This window comes from Diceros bicornis, chromosome 4 (assembly GCF_020826845.1).
Source record: "Diceros bicornis minor isolate mBicDic1 chromosome 4, mDicBic1.mat.cur, whole genome shotgun sequence".
NCBI classification, from domain to species: domain Eukaryota; kingdom Metazoa; phylum Chordata; class Mammalia; order Perissodactyla; family Rhinocerotidae; genus Diceros; species Diceros bicornis.
Genome location: NC_080743.1, coordinates 93,718,691 through 93,736,648, shown reverse-complemented (window position 1 = coordinate 93,736,648; position 17,958 = coordinate 93,718,691). Strand labels below are relative to the sequence as shown.

At 43.7% G+C, this 17,958-nt stretch overlaps 1 protein-coding gene across 3 annotated transcripts; it reads right to left on the bottom strand.

Moving 5' to 3' along the window:
- Window positions 1-14,589: 14,589 nt before the first annotated feature.
- On the bottom strand, window positions 14,590-17,187 carry PIGC (phosphatidylinositol glycan anchor biosynthesis class C). Of its 3 annotated transcripts, none has more exons than XM_058540059.1 (2): window positions 17,104-17,187; window positions 14,590-15,993 (listed from the first exon to the last, which is right to left on the bottom strand). In XM_058540059.1, exon 2 carries the CDS (start codon window positions 15,775-15,777, stop codon window positions 14,884-14,886), a length of 894 nt encoding a protein of 297 aa, XP_058396042.1. In that variant the 5' UTR covers window positions 15,778-15,993; window positions 17,104-17,187; the 3' UTR covers window positions 14,590-14,883. The 3 variants fall into 3 exon arrangements, with proteins under 3 accessions (XP_058396042.1, XP_058396043.1, XP_058396044.1); XM_058540060.1 differs by lacking the exon at window positions 17,104-17,187 and adding an exon at window positions 16,782-17,020; XM_058540061.1 differs by lacking the exon at window positions 17,104-17,187 and adding an exon at window positions 16,708-16,727.
- Between the last annotated feature and the right edge of the window lie 771 nt (window positions 17,188-17,958).

The following is a 17,958-nucleotide window of genomic DNA, read 5'->3' as shown; positions in this document are numbered from 1 at the left end:
GCTTTTATGTATACATTATGACCATGCTCTGTACACAGCTTTTCCTGCCTCCTTACCTTCCTGTTTTGGCCAAACAATTCTGTGAAGTTTTTTTTCAGAAAGTTTAAGAAGGTATAACCTGAAATTATAATCTGGATTAGGTAGATTTGCTTGTATGGTGAATACTAGTATGATGAGCTTTAAAATTTGTTAGCAACTCAGTATTCCAATTCAGTGCTCCAGCTTTTATATTAGAGGCAGCAACAGTATCTTTGTAGCTCTTCATATAAAAAGCCCAAATATTTTCAGCACTTGCCTTCAAACACTTAAGCATTGTGTAAGTAATACAGAAAATTCTGAAAAAGAAATAGTAAAAACCCAAACTGTCAAGATCCATGATGGAACTAACTCTGAGCTACCATATGTTGTCATCATCAACAGTGCTCTTTTGGCAATGAGAGGGAAGTTAGATACAGGATAGGTGAAGAGGAAAAGAAAGGAGCTGCCTGCTGGGATAAATGTCACTCTGATGTTTGAAGCAAACATTTTAGCTGTCCGTGAAATATATTCCAAGACATTAAGTTTCTGATCCTGTTTCTGGAGTAGAACACCAGACTAACTCAAACAGGAAAGTGCTTTGGCATATGCTAACAGAATGTCCCTTCAGCACTGTGGACTTGCTGTTCAGTTTAATGGCTCACCTCCCCACCCTGCTGAGGTAATTAAAGTGTTCTAAAGCCCCTTCAGAACTCAAAAATAGTTTCTGTTTGCTGGGCAGGTGATAAATCTCATTGAGCCTGACAGGAATTTAATTACACTTTCTTCATGAAAACACCAGGGATACCCATTACCTGGATCTCTAAAGCTAAAGGCTTGCAGACCCCCCGCAGTTGAAAGGTTACCTACCAATAACAAGTTCTTCATCATTTAAATGGATGGGAGGCCTCCTGAGTGTAGCCAGCTTAAATTGGACCAAAGAAAAATTGGTCTTGGACTTTGCGGGGAGGTAAGATCCTTTTTTACCACTGCTCAGAAATAGCCCAACCAGTTTGGCTCTATTAACATCTCATGGAAGATGAAAAAGAAGTTTGTTTTTGTTTTTGTTTTTTTGTAGACTTCATTGCTCCACTCACTGAAGTGTTACAAGAGTAAGATGGAAGTGAGTATGTCCTTGAACACCTGGATGAATAGCTAAAAAATATCCCACAGAGAGTAGGGTACTGAGCTAACCTCACAGTTCCATGGCTTGCCGTAATGTTGAGTTCATTACCGATTCGGTTAGAAAGAGGAAATTAAAGTGTAGACTTCTGCTGGAAACCAGTGGGAAAGCTTCATTTGGCCTGCTGTTTTCTTACTAACAGAGCTGTTCGTTGCAATGTAGAGTTTACTGTATCTTCTCTAGCAGCAAATCATCCAGAGAGGCTGAGGTCAAGAGGAAGCACAACGCGGGACCCTTATTTCACAACCCAAGGGCCCCACAAGATGCAAGCCAGGCTAGGGATATGGGGAAAGATCCAGCAAACCAAGTCTTATTTACCCTGGACCCAGTGCAGAATAAATCAGAACTTTAGTTGCACCTAACTCTGAGACAGAGGGAAATCCTACAAAATGCTGGGGTCACCATGAACCAGACCTAGCCTCAAGTTTCCCTGGGTCTGAAAAGGCAGTCACATGAGGATATTCACCTGGAACAACTTATTTACAAATCCTTTTCTCCAAGATCTACCCTTGACATTTTCTACATTGTGATTACATCGCTCATTTGATCTCTTGACACCTTCTAATTTCCCTCATCTTAAAAAAATTTCACCTGTCACAATTCTATATCAACTCACTCTCCCCCTATGGAGATTTCAACACACTTATTGAAATCTTTGGAAATAACTGAATGTCACACAATCAGGCTTAGGAAACAAATACTCAGGGTATAAAGGTATTTGGCTCTGGTGCTGTTCCCAGGTCTCCTGAATATGATTGCATGGACTTATCATTTCATGGTACAAAATAATAAGATTGTGGAGTGGGCTCAGATGGCTCATACCTAGCACACCGCTGGCAGCCAGGGAACGTCCTGAGAACTGCTAACCTTGCCCTGTGGTGTTCCCTCATTTCCCCTGCATGTCTGCATGTTTCTTGTCTGATTTGAATCTGACTTTTGTGGGATATTTTTGCATGCTCTTATTTGGATTTGTTTTATAATTTACACATTGTTTTCTTCCTTTGCATCTGTGTTTTTCTTTTTGTTATTTTGTTTTGTTTTGTTTTCACTAGGCGACCCCCTCCTGCAGTTCCAGGACGACCATCCTAACCCCCATCATTCATCTCCTTTTGTTTCCAACAACATGTCTACCATGGTATTTAAAAGCCTTTTGTTTGCACTATATTGTCATATGTACATAAAAACTTTTATTTTTGATCTATGTCTATAATAAAAACAAAGTTTATTCTATATAAAAAATGAAATGTGTTCTGTTTCCTTTTCTAAAAAAGACCTAAATTTATTAAGAGTTTGCTTTAACTAAAACCAGGTAAGGTGAAAAATACATAATTTGATCTTTTAAGGAGCTTAAATTGAAAAAGATTGATTTTAAGTTCTTGAAGCATTGAGGGCCGGCCCCGTGGCTTAGCGGTTGGGTGCGCGCGCTCCACTGCTGGCGGCCCGGGTTCGGATCCCGGGCGTGCACCGACGCACCGCTTCTCCAGCCATGCTGAGGCCGCGTCCCACATACAGCAACTAGAAGGATGTGCAGCTATGACATACAACTATCTACTGTGGCTTTGGGGGGAAAAAATAAATAAATAAAATCTTTAAAAAAAAAAAGTTCTTAAAGCATTGCAATTTAAGATGCTATCTGGTGAAGAGTAATAATCTATCTTCAACTGAAATGTCTGTCCCATAGAAGAGTGAAAAGATGAAGTAAAAATTCTGGGTGTCTAGAAAGGCATAGAAGATTGAATAATTTCAACCAACCTGCCTCCAGTTATCCCATTAATAATTATTGTTGCCCCAAAACATTTTTTCCTATTTTTATTATTTTTCTAAACACTCTTATAGGAGATAAAATATGTTTAAGATTATGGGAGAAACTGTAGGTCTTAAACACATAAAGCTTACACATTCTATTGGGCAAATTCAGGGAAAAAAACATTATTCAGAATAAAAGTTCAAGGCCACCTTGAGAAGAAAGATTCTTAATGATGTCAAGAAAGCACTGCAAGGATTGGACCTATATGAGTTTGGAGGAAAAGAGAACTATTTTTGTGCCTTAATCCTCCAATGATAATTCCAACACTGAAGTTTTAAGCTATCATTAAAAAAAAAAAAAAATCCCAAAGATTTATCCAAATAAAATGTTTATTATTAAGGTAATATAGTACATCCTGCCAAATATGTGATCTGAAGCCTTCCCAAAGGTTTGAAATCTAATTTAGAATTTTCTTTTTGAAGATTTACATGGTCTAAATTAGAATTTAAAGGTAACTCCTCTTGGATGAGATCACTTCTGAATGTACCTCACTTTAGCATATTAAGACAGAAAACTACAGGACAGGAAAGTAAAAAATTGTTCATCAGGAATTGGTGTCCCATTTAGTTCATGTCTGACCTGGGCAAGCCGTAGAAAGAGAGACCACGTAGAAGATGTGGACGGGAACCCCAGTTCAAAAATGGAGACCCTCACTAACAATGCTCTTTATTTGGATCATAAAAATCTTTTTTTAAGGACTATACTGTCCACTCAAAAATGCAAAACCAGTTTATTTCTCAGGTTAAAATTTTCATATGCCACGTTACATCCATTGTTACTTGTATCCCAGATCCAGTGACTGGGAGTTAGAAGCACTGGAAACTAAGAAAATTCAAAAGCACCGAAGTCATCTATCACCTGAAGCTCAAGTGCACCTGGAGGGACGGAGTCAATGCAGAATACCGCACAGCATGCAGCCTTTTGCCCTTCCCTTCACCTCCAGTCCAGGCATTTGATCTTTAAATAAATATTCTTATTGGATAGCATTCTCATCTGGTGACATTCTCACCCCACAGACACAGCATTCCCGGATGTTTTCATACCACCTCCCCAAACAAAAACAGAGGTTGTCAACAGGAAGGTTTTCACCAGCTCATCTTTTTTAGGTGTTTGGTACTTTTCCAGTTTGTCTTAAAAGTGAATTTATTTTTGTATGCAATGTTACACAGTTTAGATGTTGAAAACTTACATTGATGAACAATGAGAAAGGAAAACTCAAGTCGTAGCAGAATGAAATGATTCCCTGGTCTCCTCAACAGAGAAGTGTGGTCCCTTCCTCACATTTGCTAGGTGAGGAAAAAGGGGGAAAGTCTGCGGGGAAAGAAGTAGCCTAGAGTAAAATTAAACTATGCTAAGGTTTGTTCACAGTGTTTCTATGTTTCATAGCATTCCCTTCCCCAGCCCTCCCTGCCCCCGCCTCCACCCTCAGTACCAATAGAGAGTTGAAAAAGTACAGCATCCTTCAGGGTTGACCATAACTCAGGGTCATCAGGAGGAACAAACTATTACACCTTTGATAAACATAATATTTCTTAAATATTCTCAGCCCTTTATGTGTGCACCAAACATTTCTTGAATTTATAATAATGTCCTAGTTACTGGGAGCACCAGAGAAGTAAAAGATAAAAGTAGCTTACAAAATAGCTAAATAAGCAGTTATGGTAGAGTGCTGTGAAAGGAGGAAATTTTGGTTATTTTTCCAGGGAGAACTGTTACTGACTTCAGTGCTGAAGCAGCTATTTGAGTTCTAGAACCAGATTACCCACTTGACCCGAGGCATGCTAACATTCTAGAACACGGTGACTTGACCTTTGAAAGAAAGGAGCAATAGAACTCATTTCAACCAATCAGCAACCCCACTTTTCCTTTCTAATGGAATAGTGTAATACAAGACGCTGAATCACAGAAGTGTTGGTTGAGAAAAAGACGTAGCAGTGTTGAAACTGAAGTAGTCTCCAGCTAGGAAAGCCCAGGACGGCCAAGAGATGGAGAAGAAAGAACTAAAGGTAGGAAAAAAGAAAACATCCAATCCTTTCCTTGGGGAGGTTCATGGGTCAGTAAATGTCTGTGAGCCTTGGGGACCATCCGCACACTGCGGGGTGTTCCAGCAAGCATCCTGGACGTTGAAAGCCGAAAGGAGGTAAGGAAACAGCCTCTGCCATCCACCTACAGACGTGGGTCCTCTCAGCGGGTTCGGAGCAGGATAGACTTCAGTCTTCTTTATCCCCGAGTTTGAAAAAATGTCGTACTTGCCAGCGTCTGTTTTATAACTCAGCATTAAGTATGATTTAAAAAAAACTTGGAAAATTGATATTGGAATCTTTAGTCCGGGTCCATGAGATTCTGAAGTAAACCTTTGCAACTGTGAATCCATTTTAAAAACGTGAACCTGACCCTCAGAAAGATTGTTGAAAAAGAAAAAGCTTCTGTAGCCCTTTGTAATACTACAGGGTCTATATCTGAATAAATCAAATGGAGCTCACGATGCTACACATCTAAATGAGTATGTCCCATTTGAAGGGACATACCAGCTGCCTCCACTACCATAATATACCCCCGTTTTTGTTTGGGTTTTTATACTGCAAGTTACCACTGAAGCACGATACTGTCAACATATGTTAAGATGGGATTAGGTGGCAGGCTATTGGATGAGTCAAGACTATACACTGCTACTCCCATCGGTTTTTAATCAAATCAAGTTTTACAGTACTTGATGTCAGGCCCTGATTTGCAGCCCCAGTTCACATCTTCAATGAACCTCGTGAACAGGAGCCATGAGAGGGCACAGAGTAAAGCCTTAGCAAACCCCAGGGGACCAGAGACTTCAAGATCCTCAAGGCAGTAATGGAGAAGTCACTAAAGTGGGTTCTGCCTCTCAAACAGTATATTTTTGAAGCTCCATATAACACTGTCAAAACACTTGTCTTTCAGGCTCGCTCTTAAGGGCTGAATTTTTTCCTCCTGGTTCTCATCTCCGTGGGTACATCTCAGAAGGCCACAGAGAGCAAGTTAGAGCCAAGGAGACAATTCCTTCTGCCACTGCCTTTTTCTCTTTTAAAGACAAAAATACTCCAGCTACATACACGAAAGCTGCCTGGGGCCTAAAGATCTGTTTATTTTGCAATTTAAAAAGAGTGGGAGGCCCAGGGTGTTCTCACTGACCAGAGTCCAAACGTTAGTTGGGCCCTTCACAAGGCCGCAGGGCCATCCCAAAGTGGTGAGCAGGGACCCAGCTGGAGCTTGGGAAAGCAGAAGCAGCCCCTCGGAGCCAGCTTTTACAGGGGCCCCAGGGACCGCAGTTTCCCTTGACCTCTGCCTTGGTGAAATCAGTTTGTTCCATTGTCTCAACAACAGAATGGTCAAGGGATTGTAGGGCCAGTCTGTTTAGGGGACAAGACCTCGAGCTGATCCTGGGTGTCATTTGAACCCAGGTGCCAACTGGTGCCGGATGGTGGCAGAGAAGGCCATTTGCCTTTCTGAGCCCCTTCCTCTGGCACTTTGGCTCCTGCATCACCTGCTGGGCGTGAGGAGGCACCAGCACCATGGTGTTGCCAGGCCCCTGCTGCTGAGCAAATGCTGGGCAGTGAGAAACAGATGCTCCCTAACTGGCTTATCTCTGGGGGGGGGGGGGGTCCTCCTGTTAATCACAGTAATATACCGGGGAAGAAAATGGCATTATGTTTCGGTTGCTGATTGCTATTGTTTCTCAAGGTAAACAAACCAACATTAATTGTACCTGTGAGTTGCAAAAGAAAAAAGAAGCCAAAAGCATCAGCATGGTCTCAGCTAGTTTGCTCCAACAGGTCTTCAGCTGTTACTACTCTACCTCTCCCTGCAGCTAAGCTCTCTAGAGCCCTCCCCGTGGTCAGAGGAGTCTGCCTCCTCAGGGCTGACCATCCACAGGACATTGGTCAAACCCTGGCTCTCACCTAAGCTCTGATCACTTTGCCCAGAATCAAACTTTCTAGAACACTACAAATGGCACTGCCCTGCTGTTGGAAGTTTCCACAGTTCTCAGGAAGTTTGTGTCATTATCCCCAAAAGGCTCTTGTCAAAACGTGCATTACCCAGAGAATTAGCACATTAATTCCATGAGTAAACCATATTAACAAGTTCATGATGACATGAGGAAGCCTGCACACTAAGACCACACCTCCTTCCAGGCAAAGAGGAGGCCCCAGAAGTCCACCCCTCCCTCCCCACCAGCTCGCACATTCTCACCACCATCTGCCTTGAACCCACCGGGACTTACATTATTAGCGCTTTATCTCAGCCTGTGTTGGTCATCCAAGAACCACCCTGACTGCTAGGTCGCCCTCTTCTCTGCTATCTCCATTCAGTTCTGTACATATCTAGTTGGTGTGCCTCTCCCACCCCTCCCCAGCGTCTGAAACCCCACTGTACCCTCTATAATTTACTTCCCACGATCAGCGGAATTCCCTATATCTTCAACCTAGTCTCTGCATGTGTCCCTCACCTGGTTGCTCTAAGACAACCCGATTCTCCTCTAAGGGCCCTGCTCCCCCTGCAGCCTTCTCAAAAGGTGGCAGCTTGCCTCCCCAGCCCTCATACTGCTAAGCCTGAAGTGGAGTAGGGATCCTTGATTTTATTTTTGTTTTCGGACCATTCTTCCTCTGTCCTCCCTGAAACCCTCAGCTTTGAACCTCATGGCATCAGATTATAGCACATACTCCTCATTGTTGCTTTCATCTACCAACCTCTGGTTCATTTGCCATTATTTCTTGATGATTTTAGCTCCTGTTTCACTGTCATTCTCGCCAGTACCACTCCTGTCTTAATTCTTGGGGATTTCCACATATGTGTAGGTAATCCTTCCAAGACCCCACCCCCACCCCACTTCTCATTTTCTTGGACTTCACTCCTCCAATGATGTTGCCCTCCTCCCTAGTTCAGCTACTCACTCCCAAAGTTATAACCTTGTCTTTATTCTCTGAGCCTCACTTTCTTTCTAATCCCTTGGACCTCCACTTCATTGACCTTTTCCTTGTCCCTCACCTCCCTGTCCTTCACTCCCCTTGAGGTTAACTCTCCTTCTTACCCAAGTTAAATTCCAAGGTCAATCATTATAATCATGCCCATGCATATATACCTTTCTCCCTTGTCCTTCTCTCAATTTGATAAAACCACCACCCTGGGTGTATTCAACTCTCCATCTGCTTTGGTTTGCACCCAGGTAGCTGTACGTGGTCTGGAAAACACACACACGCACACTAATTGGTTTCACTTTAAATTCATGACCAAGTGAGCCCTTAATACTGCTGGGCAATTATTCTAAGCATCCCTAGTTCATTCACTCTCCCAACGTCCGGAACTATTTCATACCTTCTCTCCTCACTCCTTCACTTTCTCCCTTAATCTCACTCTCAGCTGATTGTTTGCCTCCTACTTCCCTGAGAAAATTGAAGCAATCAGAAAAGCACTTCCAAAGATCCCCATCCCCTCATCTACCCACTTACCATCTACTCACTTATCAGCATCTGTATCTGTATACTCTGCCTTCCACTTGTTACCCTAGATCAACTTTCCTTTCCCCTGTCTAATGCCAGTCCCTCCACTTGTGCACTAGAACCCATCTCTTCTTACCTGCTCAAGAATATTACTCCAGCAATTCTTCCCTTTCTCACATCAACTATTACTTTCTACTGTTTCATTTCCATCAATATACAAACACGCTATCATTTCCTCCATCTTAAAAAAAAAAAGTTTCTAGTCCTCACCTCCCCTTTCAGTTTCTGTCCTACTTGCTGGTTCCCCTTTGAAACAAAACTTACAGAAAGTTGCCTGTATTTGCTGCTCCAATTTCTCTTCTCTTATTCTCTCTTAAACCCACTCCAAATAGGTTTTTATTCCCACTATTCCACCAAAAAATTGTTCTTTTTAAGCATACAAATGACCCCCTGCTTGCCAAATCCAATGGTGAGTTCTCAGTCCCTGTGTTATTGATTTATCATATTTTGATCTGATCACGCTTGATCACCCCCTCTCCCTTGAGTCATCCGCCTTGGTTTCCAGGACTCTAAACTCTTGTTGTTCCTCCTGCCTCAGTGGTTGTGCTTTCCAAATCTTTTTGCTTGTCCTTCTTTCTAACCTTTTAATTTGGAGTTCTTGGTCCTCTTTGTCTATATCAACTTCTTTGGTGATCTCATCCAGTCTCATAGCATTAAATACCACGTATACACCAATAAGTCCCAAATTTATATCTCCACCACATACGTTGCTCCTAAAATCCAAACTCTTATCTTCAGCTCCCTACTCAACATTCCAGCCTGGATGTCTACATCACATATCATATCCTACATGCCCCAAACTGAACTCTGATCCTCCTGCCCCACATCTCCACGCACATCCCCTACATCTAATATGTCAGGAAGTCTTTGACTCTACTTTCAAATCATATCCAGAATGTGAGTATTTTTACCACTTCTGCTGCTATTGCTCTGTTCTGAGCCATCATCGGCTCTTGCTTGGATTACTCTAAGAGCCTCCTAACCCTTCTTCCTGCTTCTACTCTTGCCCCACAGCAGCCAGAAGGAGCCTTTCAAAATGTATGTCAGATCATGTCCCTCTTTTTCTCCAAGACCTTCCAATGGCTCCCATCTCAGAGTAGAAGCCAAGGTCCTTCTAATAGTTTGTAATGTTATACATTGTATCCTCCCTCATTATCTCTCTGGCCTCATCTTCTGCTCTCCCTGCTCACTCCATTTCAGCCATCCCTGCTGTTCCTCAAACACGCCAAGCCGTCTTCTGCCAGGGCCTCTGCAGCAGCTCCTCCCTCTGCCCAGAATGCTCTTCCTCGAGGAATCTGGATTATTCCTTCACCTCCTTTAAGTCTTTGGTTAAATGTTACCTTTTCCATGAGACCTTCCCTGACCCCCTTACTTAATACCATTGCTGCTTTTTCTTCTTTTTTTCCATAGCATTTATTACCTTCTTCTTATGTTTATTGTCTGTCTCCTCGTGTTGCAGTGTAAGCTCTACTAAGTCAAGGACTTTGTCCGTTTTATTCATAGATACATCTCAAGCACATAGAACAATATTTGTCATATAATTAGTGCTCAATAAATATTTGTTGAATGAATAGATTCCTGAGGTCAAACATCATAAAATGTGAATGGTAGAAAGTGAGTAGAACTAGGCCTTGGTGGACAATAAATATTTTGTTAGATGTTGGGGGAAGGAATAAGGGACAAACGGATGATGAGGGTTTTGATAATAAAGCATTAAAAGCAACTGCCTTCCAGTTAGCCTTTCGCCCTGGATGCAGTTCAGCAGTCAGAAAAGCAAAGTATCAGCCCACACTGGCAATATAGCCTTAGGAAAGTTACTGGCTCTCTCTGAGCCTCAGTCTCATCAACTGTAAAATGAAAATAATACCTGTATTACAGGATTGGTATGAGAAGTAAATACGATAAGGCATATAAAGTGCCTAACGCAGTGCCTGACACACACTGGGTGCTCGAAAGTGTAGCTATTATATCAAATCCCAGTGAGCTATTTCCTGAATTTATGGGGACCTCAGATGGTGTAGTTATTTCCCAAACCACAATTCAGCAAGAATTCCAAGGCTCTCATTGAATTTCATTATAAAAAGGAATATTAATAACTTCCACAGGATGGCACTGTGTCCCATCCATGTTTCCCTGCATTCCATGGTTTGAAATATTGTAAAATTGTGTGACTGATGCCCTCTGCTGGCTTGTTTTTGTTTTTCTTGACCTTGAGCCTTTGGCTTAGAAGATGTAAATGATGGCTCCATATGCATCTTCAAATATGCTCAGCATGAATTCTTAAATCCAGAATTTAAGCCAGTTGCCCAAAGGCTTCCTCAAAAGTTTACAGTACTGACGTAGCATACAGGCATGACACGGACACCAATTTGGTCACCACACAGAACCACTGTGTGTGTTGCTGCACAGCCTTCTAGCTATATGCCAGTCATCTATCAGCCACATTATGCCACAAAATGAAGCACACCTTCCGCCCTATAGCTCCACCTCTCCTTGATCCTTCCATATCCAACTACAAGCCCTGGTACAATTTTGGAGGAATGGGCAAAGCTGCCTCCCCATTCCTCCCTCCTTGTTCTCACTTGCTGCATCCAGCCTCCAGCTTCACCTTTAACTTGGATTGACAAGAAGCAGAGCTGAGAGGAAGAGTACAGAGGGGGAAGGGCAGACAGCTTCTTATCCAAACAAGTGTTTGACAGGTTGGGATTTTAATTCCAGTGCTACTGTAACCCTCTTTCCCCCTTCCCCCACATACACCATAATATTCTCTGAAAATCTAAATCATTAATAGTCTACTTGCACCTTTCAGTGTGGTTTAAATTTATGAGACTGACAGCATCACTGTACTTAAGTGATGAGTAACTTTCCCAACAACTCTCACCCTAGGCCACACCAATTGCTATCTAGGCCAGCATCCCCAGGCCAGCAGCAACCCAAAGAAGCATGCCATAGGCAGCCTCATCATCCTGCATGCAGCAACACTTGAGGGCTTGGGATTTCTTAACATTTTCCTACAAAACATTTATGGCTTTTTTATTTGCATTTTTTCCAAAATCTTTTTGGAATCCATTTATATTCCTGGCTTGTGAAACTCCTTAGAGCTACATGCAGAAAGTGTATAATATTGTATTTCATTTCTCTTAAACTTGCCCTGCTCAAATTTCAAACGGTGCCTTCTCCTCCTATAAGTTATGATTTGGTGAACAAATCAACATTTACTGTCACCCTCAACAGTTGTATAGGCAATGACTATCTCCATTAAGCTTTCTTCCAGGCTGTGGTGTTCTAGTCTCAGATTAATCCATTTTCGTAGGGCAGCCTCCTTTCCCTTTGATTCTTATCATTTTGATTTTCTAGTTATCCTTCTGTGATCCATTTCTAATTCCACTATAGCCTGGTTGTGAGGCAACCAATTCTGGACAAAGAATTCCAAGTACAAAAGCACTGGATTCTATTTAGATCTCAATACCCTTCTAGATTATGTCCAGAATTTTGATCCAGTGTCCTCCAGATACTACCTATGGAACACCTTAGCCTGGGTATACCACCTCAGGTACCGCAAACTTAACATGTCCCTTCTTATTTTCTTATCTACTTCATCTCCACCTGTTCTCACTTGTTTTTTCATGGTATAGTTAATGGAACACAAATCCACTCAAGGCAGAAGCCCCACAGTCATCCTCTGTTCCCCTTCCATCTCCCAATGTGAATTTACCAAGTTCTCTGAAAATCTCTCTAATCAGGGCCCTCATCTCCATGCACAGTCACTACCCTTAGTCCAGACCCTCACTTTTCACTGTTGACACAAGAGCTCCCTGTGCTCAGCCTCTGTAGTTCAGCCTGAACAATGCTGCCAAAATTATTATTTAATACATACGCATGTATTTCATATATATATGAAGGTGTGCTTGGTGGGAATCTTATATCCCTTTTCAAAAGCTCCTTAATTTGCCACTGACTACAGGATACGATAATTCAAAAAGTGTTCAGCACTCTCAGACCTCAACCCGCCCCACCACAGCCCATCTATTCTGCGTTTCTCTCCACTGCCAGGATGCATCAGGCCCTGTGCGCTCTGGCACATACTGTTCACTCTGGTTGGAGTATCCTTCTCCCCACAGCCACCACCTATCTCAATTGAGTTGGCTGCCCTACTCTACACCCTCATCCAACCCACAGCTCCCCATCCCGACACCTCCACACTGAACTTCTACAACCACCAAATTAAATAGAATCCGGCCCGGGGTGCCTCCAAATACTATGCAGTGCGACAGAGAAGAGCTGAAAATGACAGCACAGCCACCACTAATTCACCCTGCTGAGGAACTATTCTTGAAAGTGGTTCAAATTTGGGGAACTTTCTGCTCACTGACATGGGTGTAGTTGCTATGTGAGTTCCTTAAAGCTGATAATTAGAAACCCATTCAAATAAGGCAAATGTATTAAAACATAAAAAACAAAAACACAACTTTATACAACTCTTTACTACCCTCAATCACCAGCACCCGGCCCTGTTCCTGATGTGGACTATATAATAATTATGAGCCAATTCTGGCCACTCTCGAGGAATGAGAAGGATAAACCCAACATAGCCAGGAGATGGATGCTTTGAGCTCCATAAGTCAGTCTCCGAGATCCTTCTCTTCCCATCAGCCAGTGTCATTGGAACTGTGAAAGCAATCGAATTGGCTTTAGGGAAAACTACCCATCCTAATCATGAAGCACTATTCTCATCAATCCAAACTAAAACAGGAAAAAGGAGGTGAGATGACAGAGCTGAAGACACTAGTTCACAATCCTATTCAACACATTTCTGAGAAATCTATGTTGAGAGAAATAAAAACGTTACTTCTTAGGAATACTACTGCCCTGATGAAATTTCTGATTTGAAATTAATTTCTAGTGAGAACGGATGGTACAGGAACTTGCCACAAATGAATTATTTCATGAGGGACCAGCTATCCTGGGAGGCTACTGATGCACTTTGCACTGTCTCTGCACTCTTCAAGTCTTCTTACATATCAACTCAGTAACGACAGCCAACACTAATAGTGATGTGTCCAGCATTCTTCAAAACTTTTGCAAATATCTCATTTAATCATCACAATTCTAGAGGTAGATACTTCCATTCTCACTTTACAGGTGAAAAAACTGAGACAGAGCAGTTTGTAACTAGCCCAAGAGCTGAACATTTACTCCCTCAGATAAGCTGGATTGCTCCCCATGACCTGCAGTATAAAGCCCAAATTCCTGAATATAGAACTTACAGAGACCCGTTACTCAAACCTCTCATTCCAATTTTTCCTCAAATTTCCACAAGCCTGAACTCCCATTAAATACTTTCCCACTCTGTGCTCTGCTAAGAACAGATGTTGCATGGTGGGAGTCACATCTGCGTCCAAGTGAGTTTTTTGGCCTGATTTGACAGAGTTTACAATTAAATTTCACATTAAAAATCACATTTACAGCTATTGGGATTTCATAAAGATCTGAAGCCAGGCACAAATTCTGACTGGAAACATTCATGTGGAGCAGAGTAGCAGCTGCCCTCACTGGAGAGGGCAGGCTCTCTCCATAGTTTCCCAGTTGCCATTAGTCACCCTGACCTGGCTCCTAAAGGCCTTTGCCACCATCTTTTGCTTAAATCCCACCCAACCTGCAAGACTGAGCTCAAATGCCATCTCCTCTAATATTTCCCAATTACTCCAGCTCAGCTTGACCTCCAGCCTCTCTGAATTCCCCTACCATTTTGCTTGTGTTATGTCACATCACCCTCCCTTGTAGTTAGTTGCGTACATGCTTCACTAAGAACTAAGCAGCAACTCTGAGCGAAGGTTAAGTGACCAATTCTGTGATCTCAGGCAACACAAGTGGACGCAGCATCCAGGGTTCTAGGATTTGAGCTCTAGATAAATCACGGAGCCTGCGTTAGTACACTGAAAACGTAGAGAAGTGACTTTATACATACATAACACATACACATACATACTTTTATCCTCTGTTCACTCTTCATGCCCCTCTGCCCTCTGCTTACAGAACAATCATGGACAACTTGATGGATGTGTTGTTATTTTTTTAATAAATAGAAACCACATCACTTCATTTGTTACAGCAAATGATATAGGAGAGGCAATAATTCAAGAGGGCCCCAGAAAGCTTTTTCACCTGCAGAATAACAAAAGATAAGCACCTTCGCCACCCAAGCCTTTGGTTAACTTTTTCTTTTGATCTCTGTCCTCCTACCCACATCAGTATGCTGCTTCCAGAATTGAACTCCACCTTCAAATCTTATACTAGTTGGGAGGCTAGTTCTATCAGCTTGCCTTAATAATGGAATGGAGGTCCCTAAGTCAGCTGAGGAACCTGGACAAGTCTTCTTTGATTTCAGCCTCATCCCAAGGCCCATGAATGTTTTCTTTAAAAAGCTGCAGGCGAATGAGGTAGAAAGGACAAAGACATGAGATGGAAACCAGCAGAAGGGCAAAGAGTATGGCCCCCACAGCACTAATGGACAGGAGGCCTCCCAAGGCTGAAAATGCAAAAAGCAGTGTGACTCCCACATAGCTGCGGGGAGTACATGCCTTCAGTTTCTTTTGTAACATGGGCCACAGGGCAAAAATCTGGATGGCAAATGTCACCATGATGAAGGCATGCAGGGACCGGGGCAAGCGAGAGGCAAGGCAGACAGAAGCAAAGATGGCCATGTTCAGGGACAGTGTGCTGGATACAATGGCAGCATTGGCACCATAGTCGAAGAAGATGAGGTGGCCCAACAGCATGAAGACTGACATGGCATAGATGGTGTCAGTGCTGACAGACTCTGTCAGGGTCTTCAGCACTGGTGAAAAACCATACGTGAAGGTAATGAAGACTAAGGCGCTCTTCAAGTCAGCCCACCGGGTCCGCCCACTCTTCTTCCGTCCTTCACCTCCATCAATGAGATCAAACAAGACATAGCCAACCAGTGAAGAAGCCAGGCCGGTCCCGAAAAGCCAAAGAGGGGCCAGAAGACCCTCGTCCATATACCACCAGATAACCACAAAAACACAGACACTGCACAGCTGCTGTACCACCACACTGGACTCAAATACCACAGCCCAATATTGGTATTTCCGGGCATAGATGTTTTTCTGGAGCTCTTCCAGGAAACGCCGGTCCACGTAGTTATCAGGAAAGGGCTGTCGCTCATATAAGACCTTCTGCCACCTGGCCTCCTTGGTGTTAGTTACAGGTTGGGCACACATTATCCTCTCTCTCACACTCAAGCCAGCTCAATCTCCCTTGCAGAAGTCCAGGTGGTTCTTGTTCTTTATCAAGTTTTGAAATAAGATCGCTCTGAAAATTCCGTGCTGTGTTGTGGTTGATGTTGCACCGACCTTCCCTCGCTTTCAAAGGCAGCAACCCAGGCTAGACCTGCGATAGATGAGTTTGTTCTCTGCGGCAGGACAACACCCAAGTTCCTAGAAAAAGAGAGAGTATGAACCTATGAAAGTTGTGAAAGGTCAAGGGTAGAACTGAGTTCAAATCAAACCAACTCAGTTTATTAAAAGTCCAAGCAAAATGTATGTGGTGGCCATTTTATAATTATAGACATTCAAATTTCATTTCAGACTTTAAATTATAAACTCTTGGATAATAATAGACATCTGCTAGCCATCACTCATGGAGTGCCTACCATGTGCTAAGTGCCTTACGTAGCTTCTTTCATTTAATCTCCACAACCCTGCAAGTTAGTATTAGCCCCACTTTAGTAAAAAAGCTGCAATTCAAATTGCTTAGGTGACTTTAGCCCAAGTTAACAGTGGTAAATAGTCTGACCCCAAAGCTTGTGCCTGCATCATGTCTCCCTCTAAACCCATTCTTAACTCAAGGGTTCACACATCCCTGAGGTCCATGGATGGGCTTCAAAGCACCCAAAACCCTCCCTGTCCCTGCATGCTTGTAGCTGCATTTATGCACATTTCTAGGCATGGGATCCAGAGCTTTTATTGGGTTCTCAAAAGCATCTGTTATTTAAAAAAAAAAAGTTTACGGTCTAAAGACAACAGTAAACTGCACAATACGGAAACGTATGAGCTCTACGGTTTATTCAGCCAAAACCAAGGACTCAGAAAAACTAAAGATTCTTAATCCACTGAGTTTAACATCCTTTAAAGAACTATCATCCTACTTACAACGGCGAAACTCTAGTGAGGATCAAAGATGATGATCCCTTTTTCACAATGGGAAAACTAAGAGTCAGAAATACCGAGATCATCCAGCAAATCTGCGAGGAAAATTCCTATCGTCCGCCCTTATTTCTTCCATGGAGACCACGGGAGGTCTGCTTCACCAGCCAGACACCCTGGGAGCCCCCTCACTGCAACAGGAACCCCAGCGCGGGCATCTCACGGCCGCCCGTGGGATCGAGTCAGGGCGGGGGCGGGGTAGGGCGGGATGTCCCCGGGGGCGCCCGACTCACCCTCCCGGGCCTCCCCCGCCCGCCGCCGCCCCTCACCCAGCCTTGGGCCTGCGGGGGATGGCAGCGGGCGGGGGAGGCCCGGAAACACTGACTCCCACTCGTAACCCACCTGCCGCGAGTTTCCAGGGGTGCGCGGCCGGGGGAGGGCCGCCGCCCGCCTCCTTCCCCATCCGGGGCGCCGGGGTCGCGACGGCGGCCGAGCACTTCCGGGTCCGCCGCAACCTCCGCGGCAAGAGCGCCCTTCCCCGTCCGGCGGGCCCGGGGGTTGGCTGCTGCCCTCTGCTGGCTGCTCCGAGCACCTCCCGGCTCCTCTCCCGCGGACGGAACGCCCGGAGCCTGGGAAAGCAAATCACCTGCAGAAAGACGAAAGCGGGCATCCGGAGGGCAGAGATAGAGGCCGGGCTGGTAGAAGAGAGACTATAACGACTACTTTTATTGAGCTCCTATTATTAAGTCAGGCCCTCAGCTAGGGGCTCCCGTGCCTCCGGCATTCATTGGACACATGCTCACTGTGTACCTACAAGTATCGAGTACTGTTTTAGTGTGCGTGATACAGCGGTGACCAAAACAGACAAAAACCCCTACTCTCCCGGGGTTTTCTGTCTTGTGCATTGACCTGTATAGTGACGATATCGTCCCCCTCTCATAGAGGACAAAACAGGCTCAGAGAGGTTGTGATTTGTCCAAGCCACACAGCTGGGAAGTGGATTAATGGAGAATATCCGGTTGTCTACAGCTCCAAAGTGTGGTTCTTTCCTCTTTGCCTCCTAGAAGGAAAGAGGGTGGAGGGCCCGGTGGCTGAAAACAGCCAGAGACTTTGAATAACAGGTTGCTAATATTCAGCTGAGCTCATGGAACTGTTAGAGGTTATATAAACAAGTGGGAGTAATAAAGAAGCAAAGAGATATAGTAGAACACAAGATACAGTGGACACAAAAGTCAGAAAACCGGAATCCACTTACTA

Coding starts and splice junctions, on each gene's coding strand:
- PIGC (XM_058540059.1), bottom strand. CDS start 15,777: ATGTGTGCCCAACCTGTAACTAACACCAAGGAGGCCAGGTGGCAGAAG.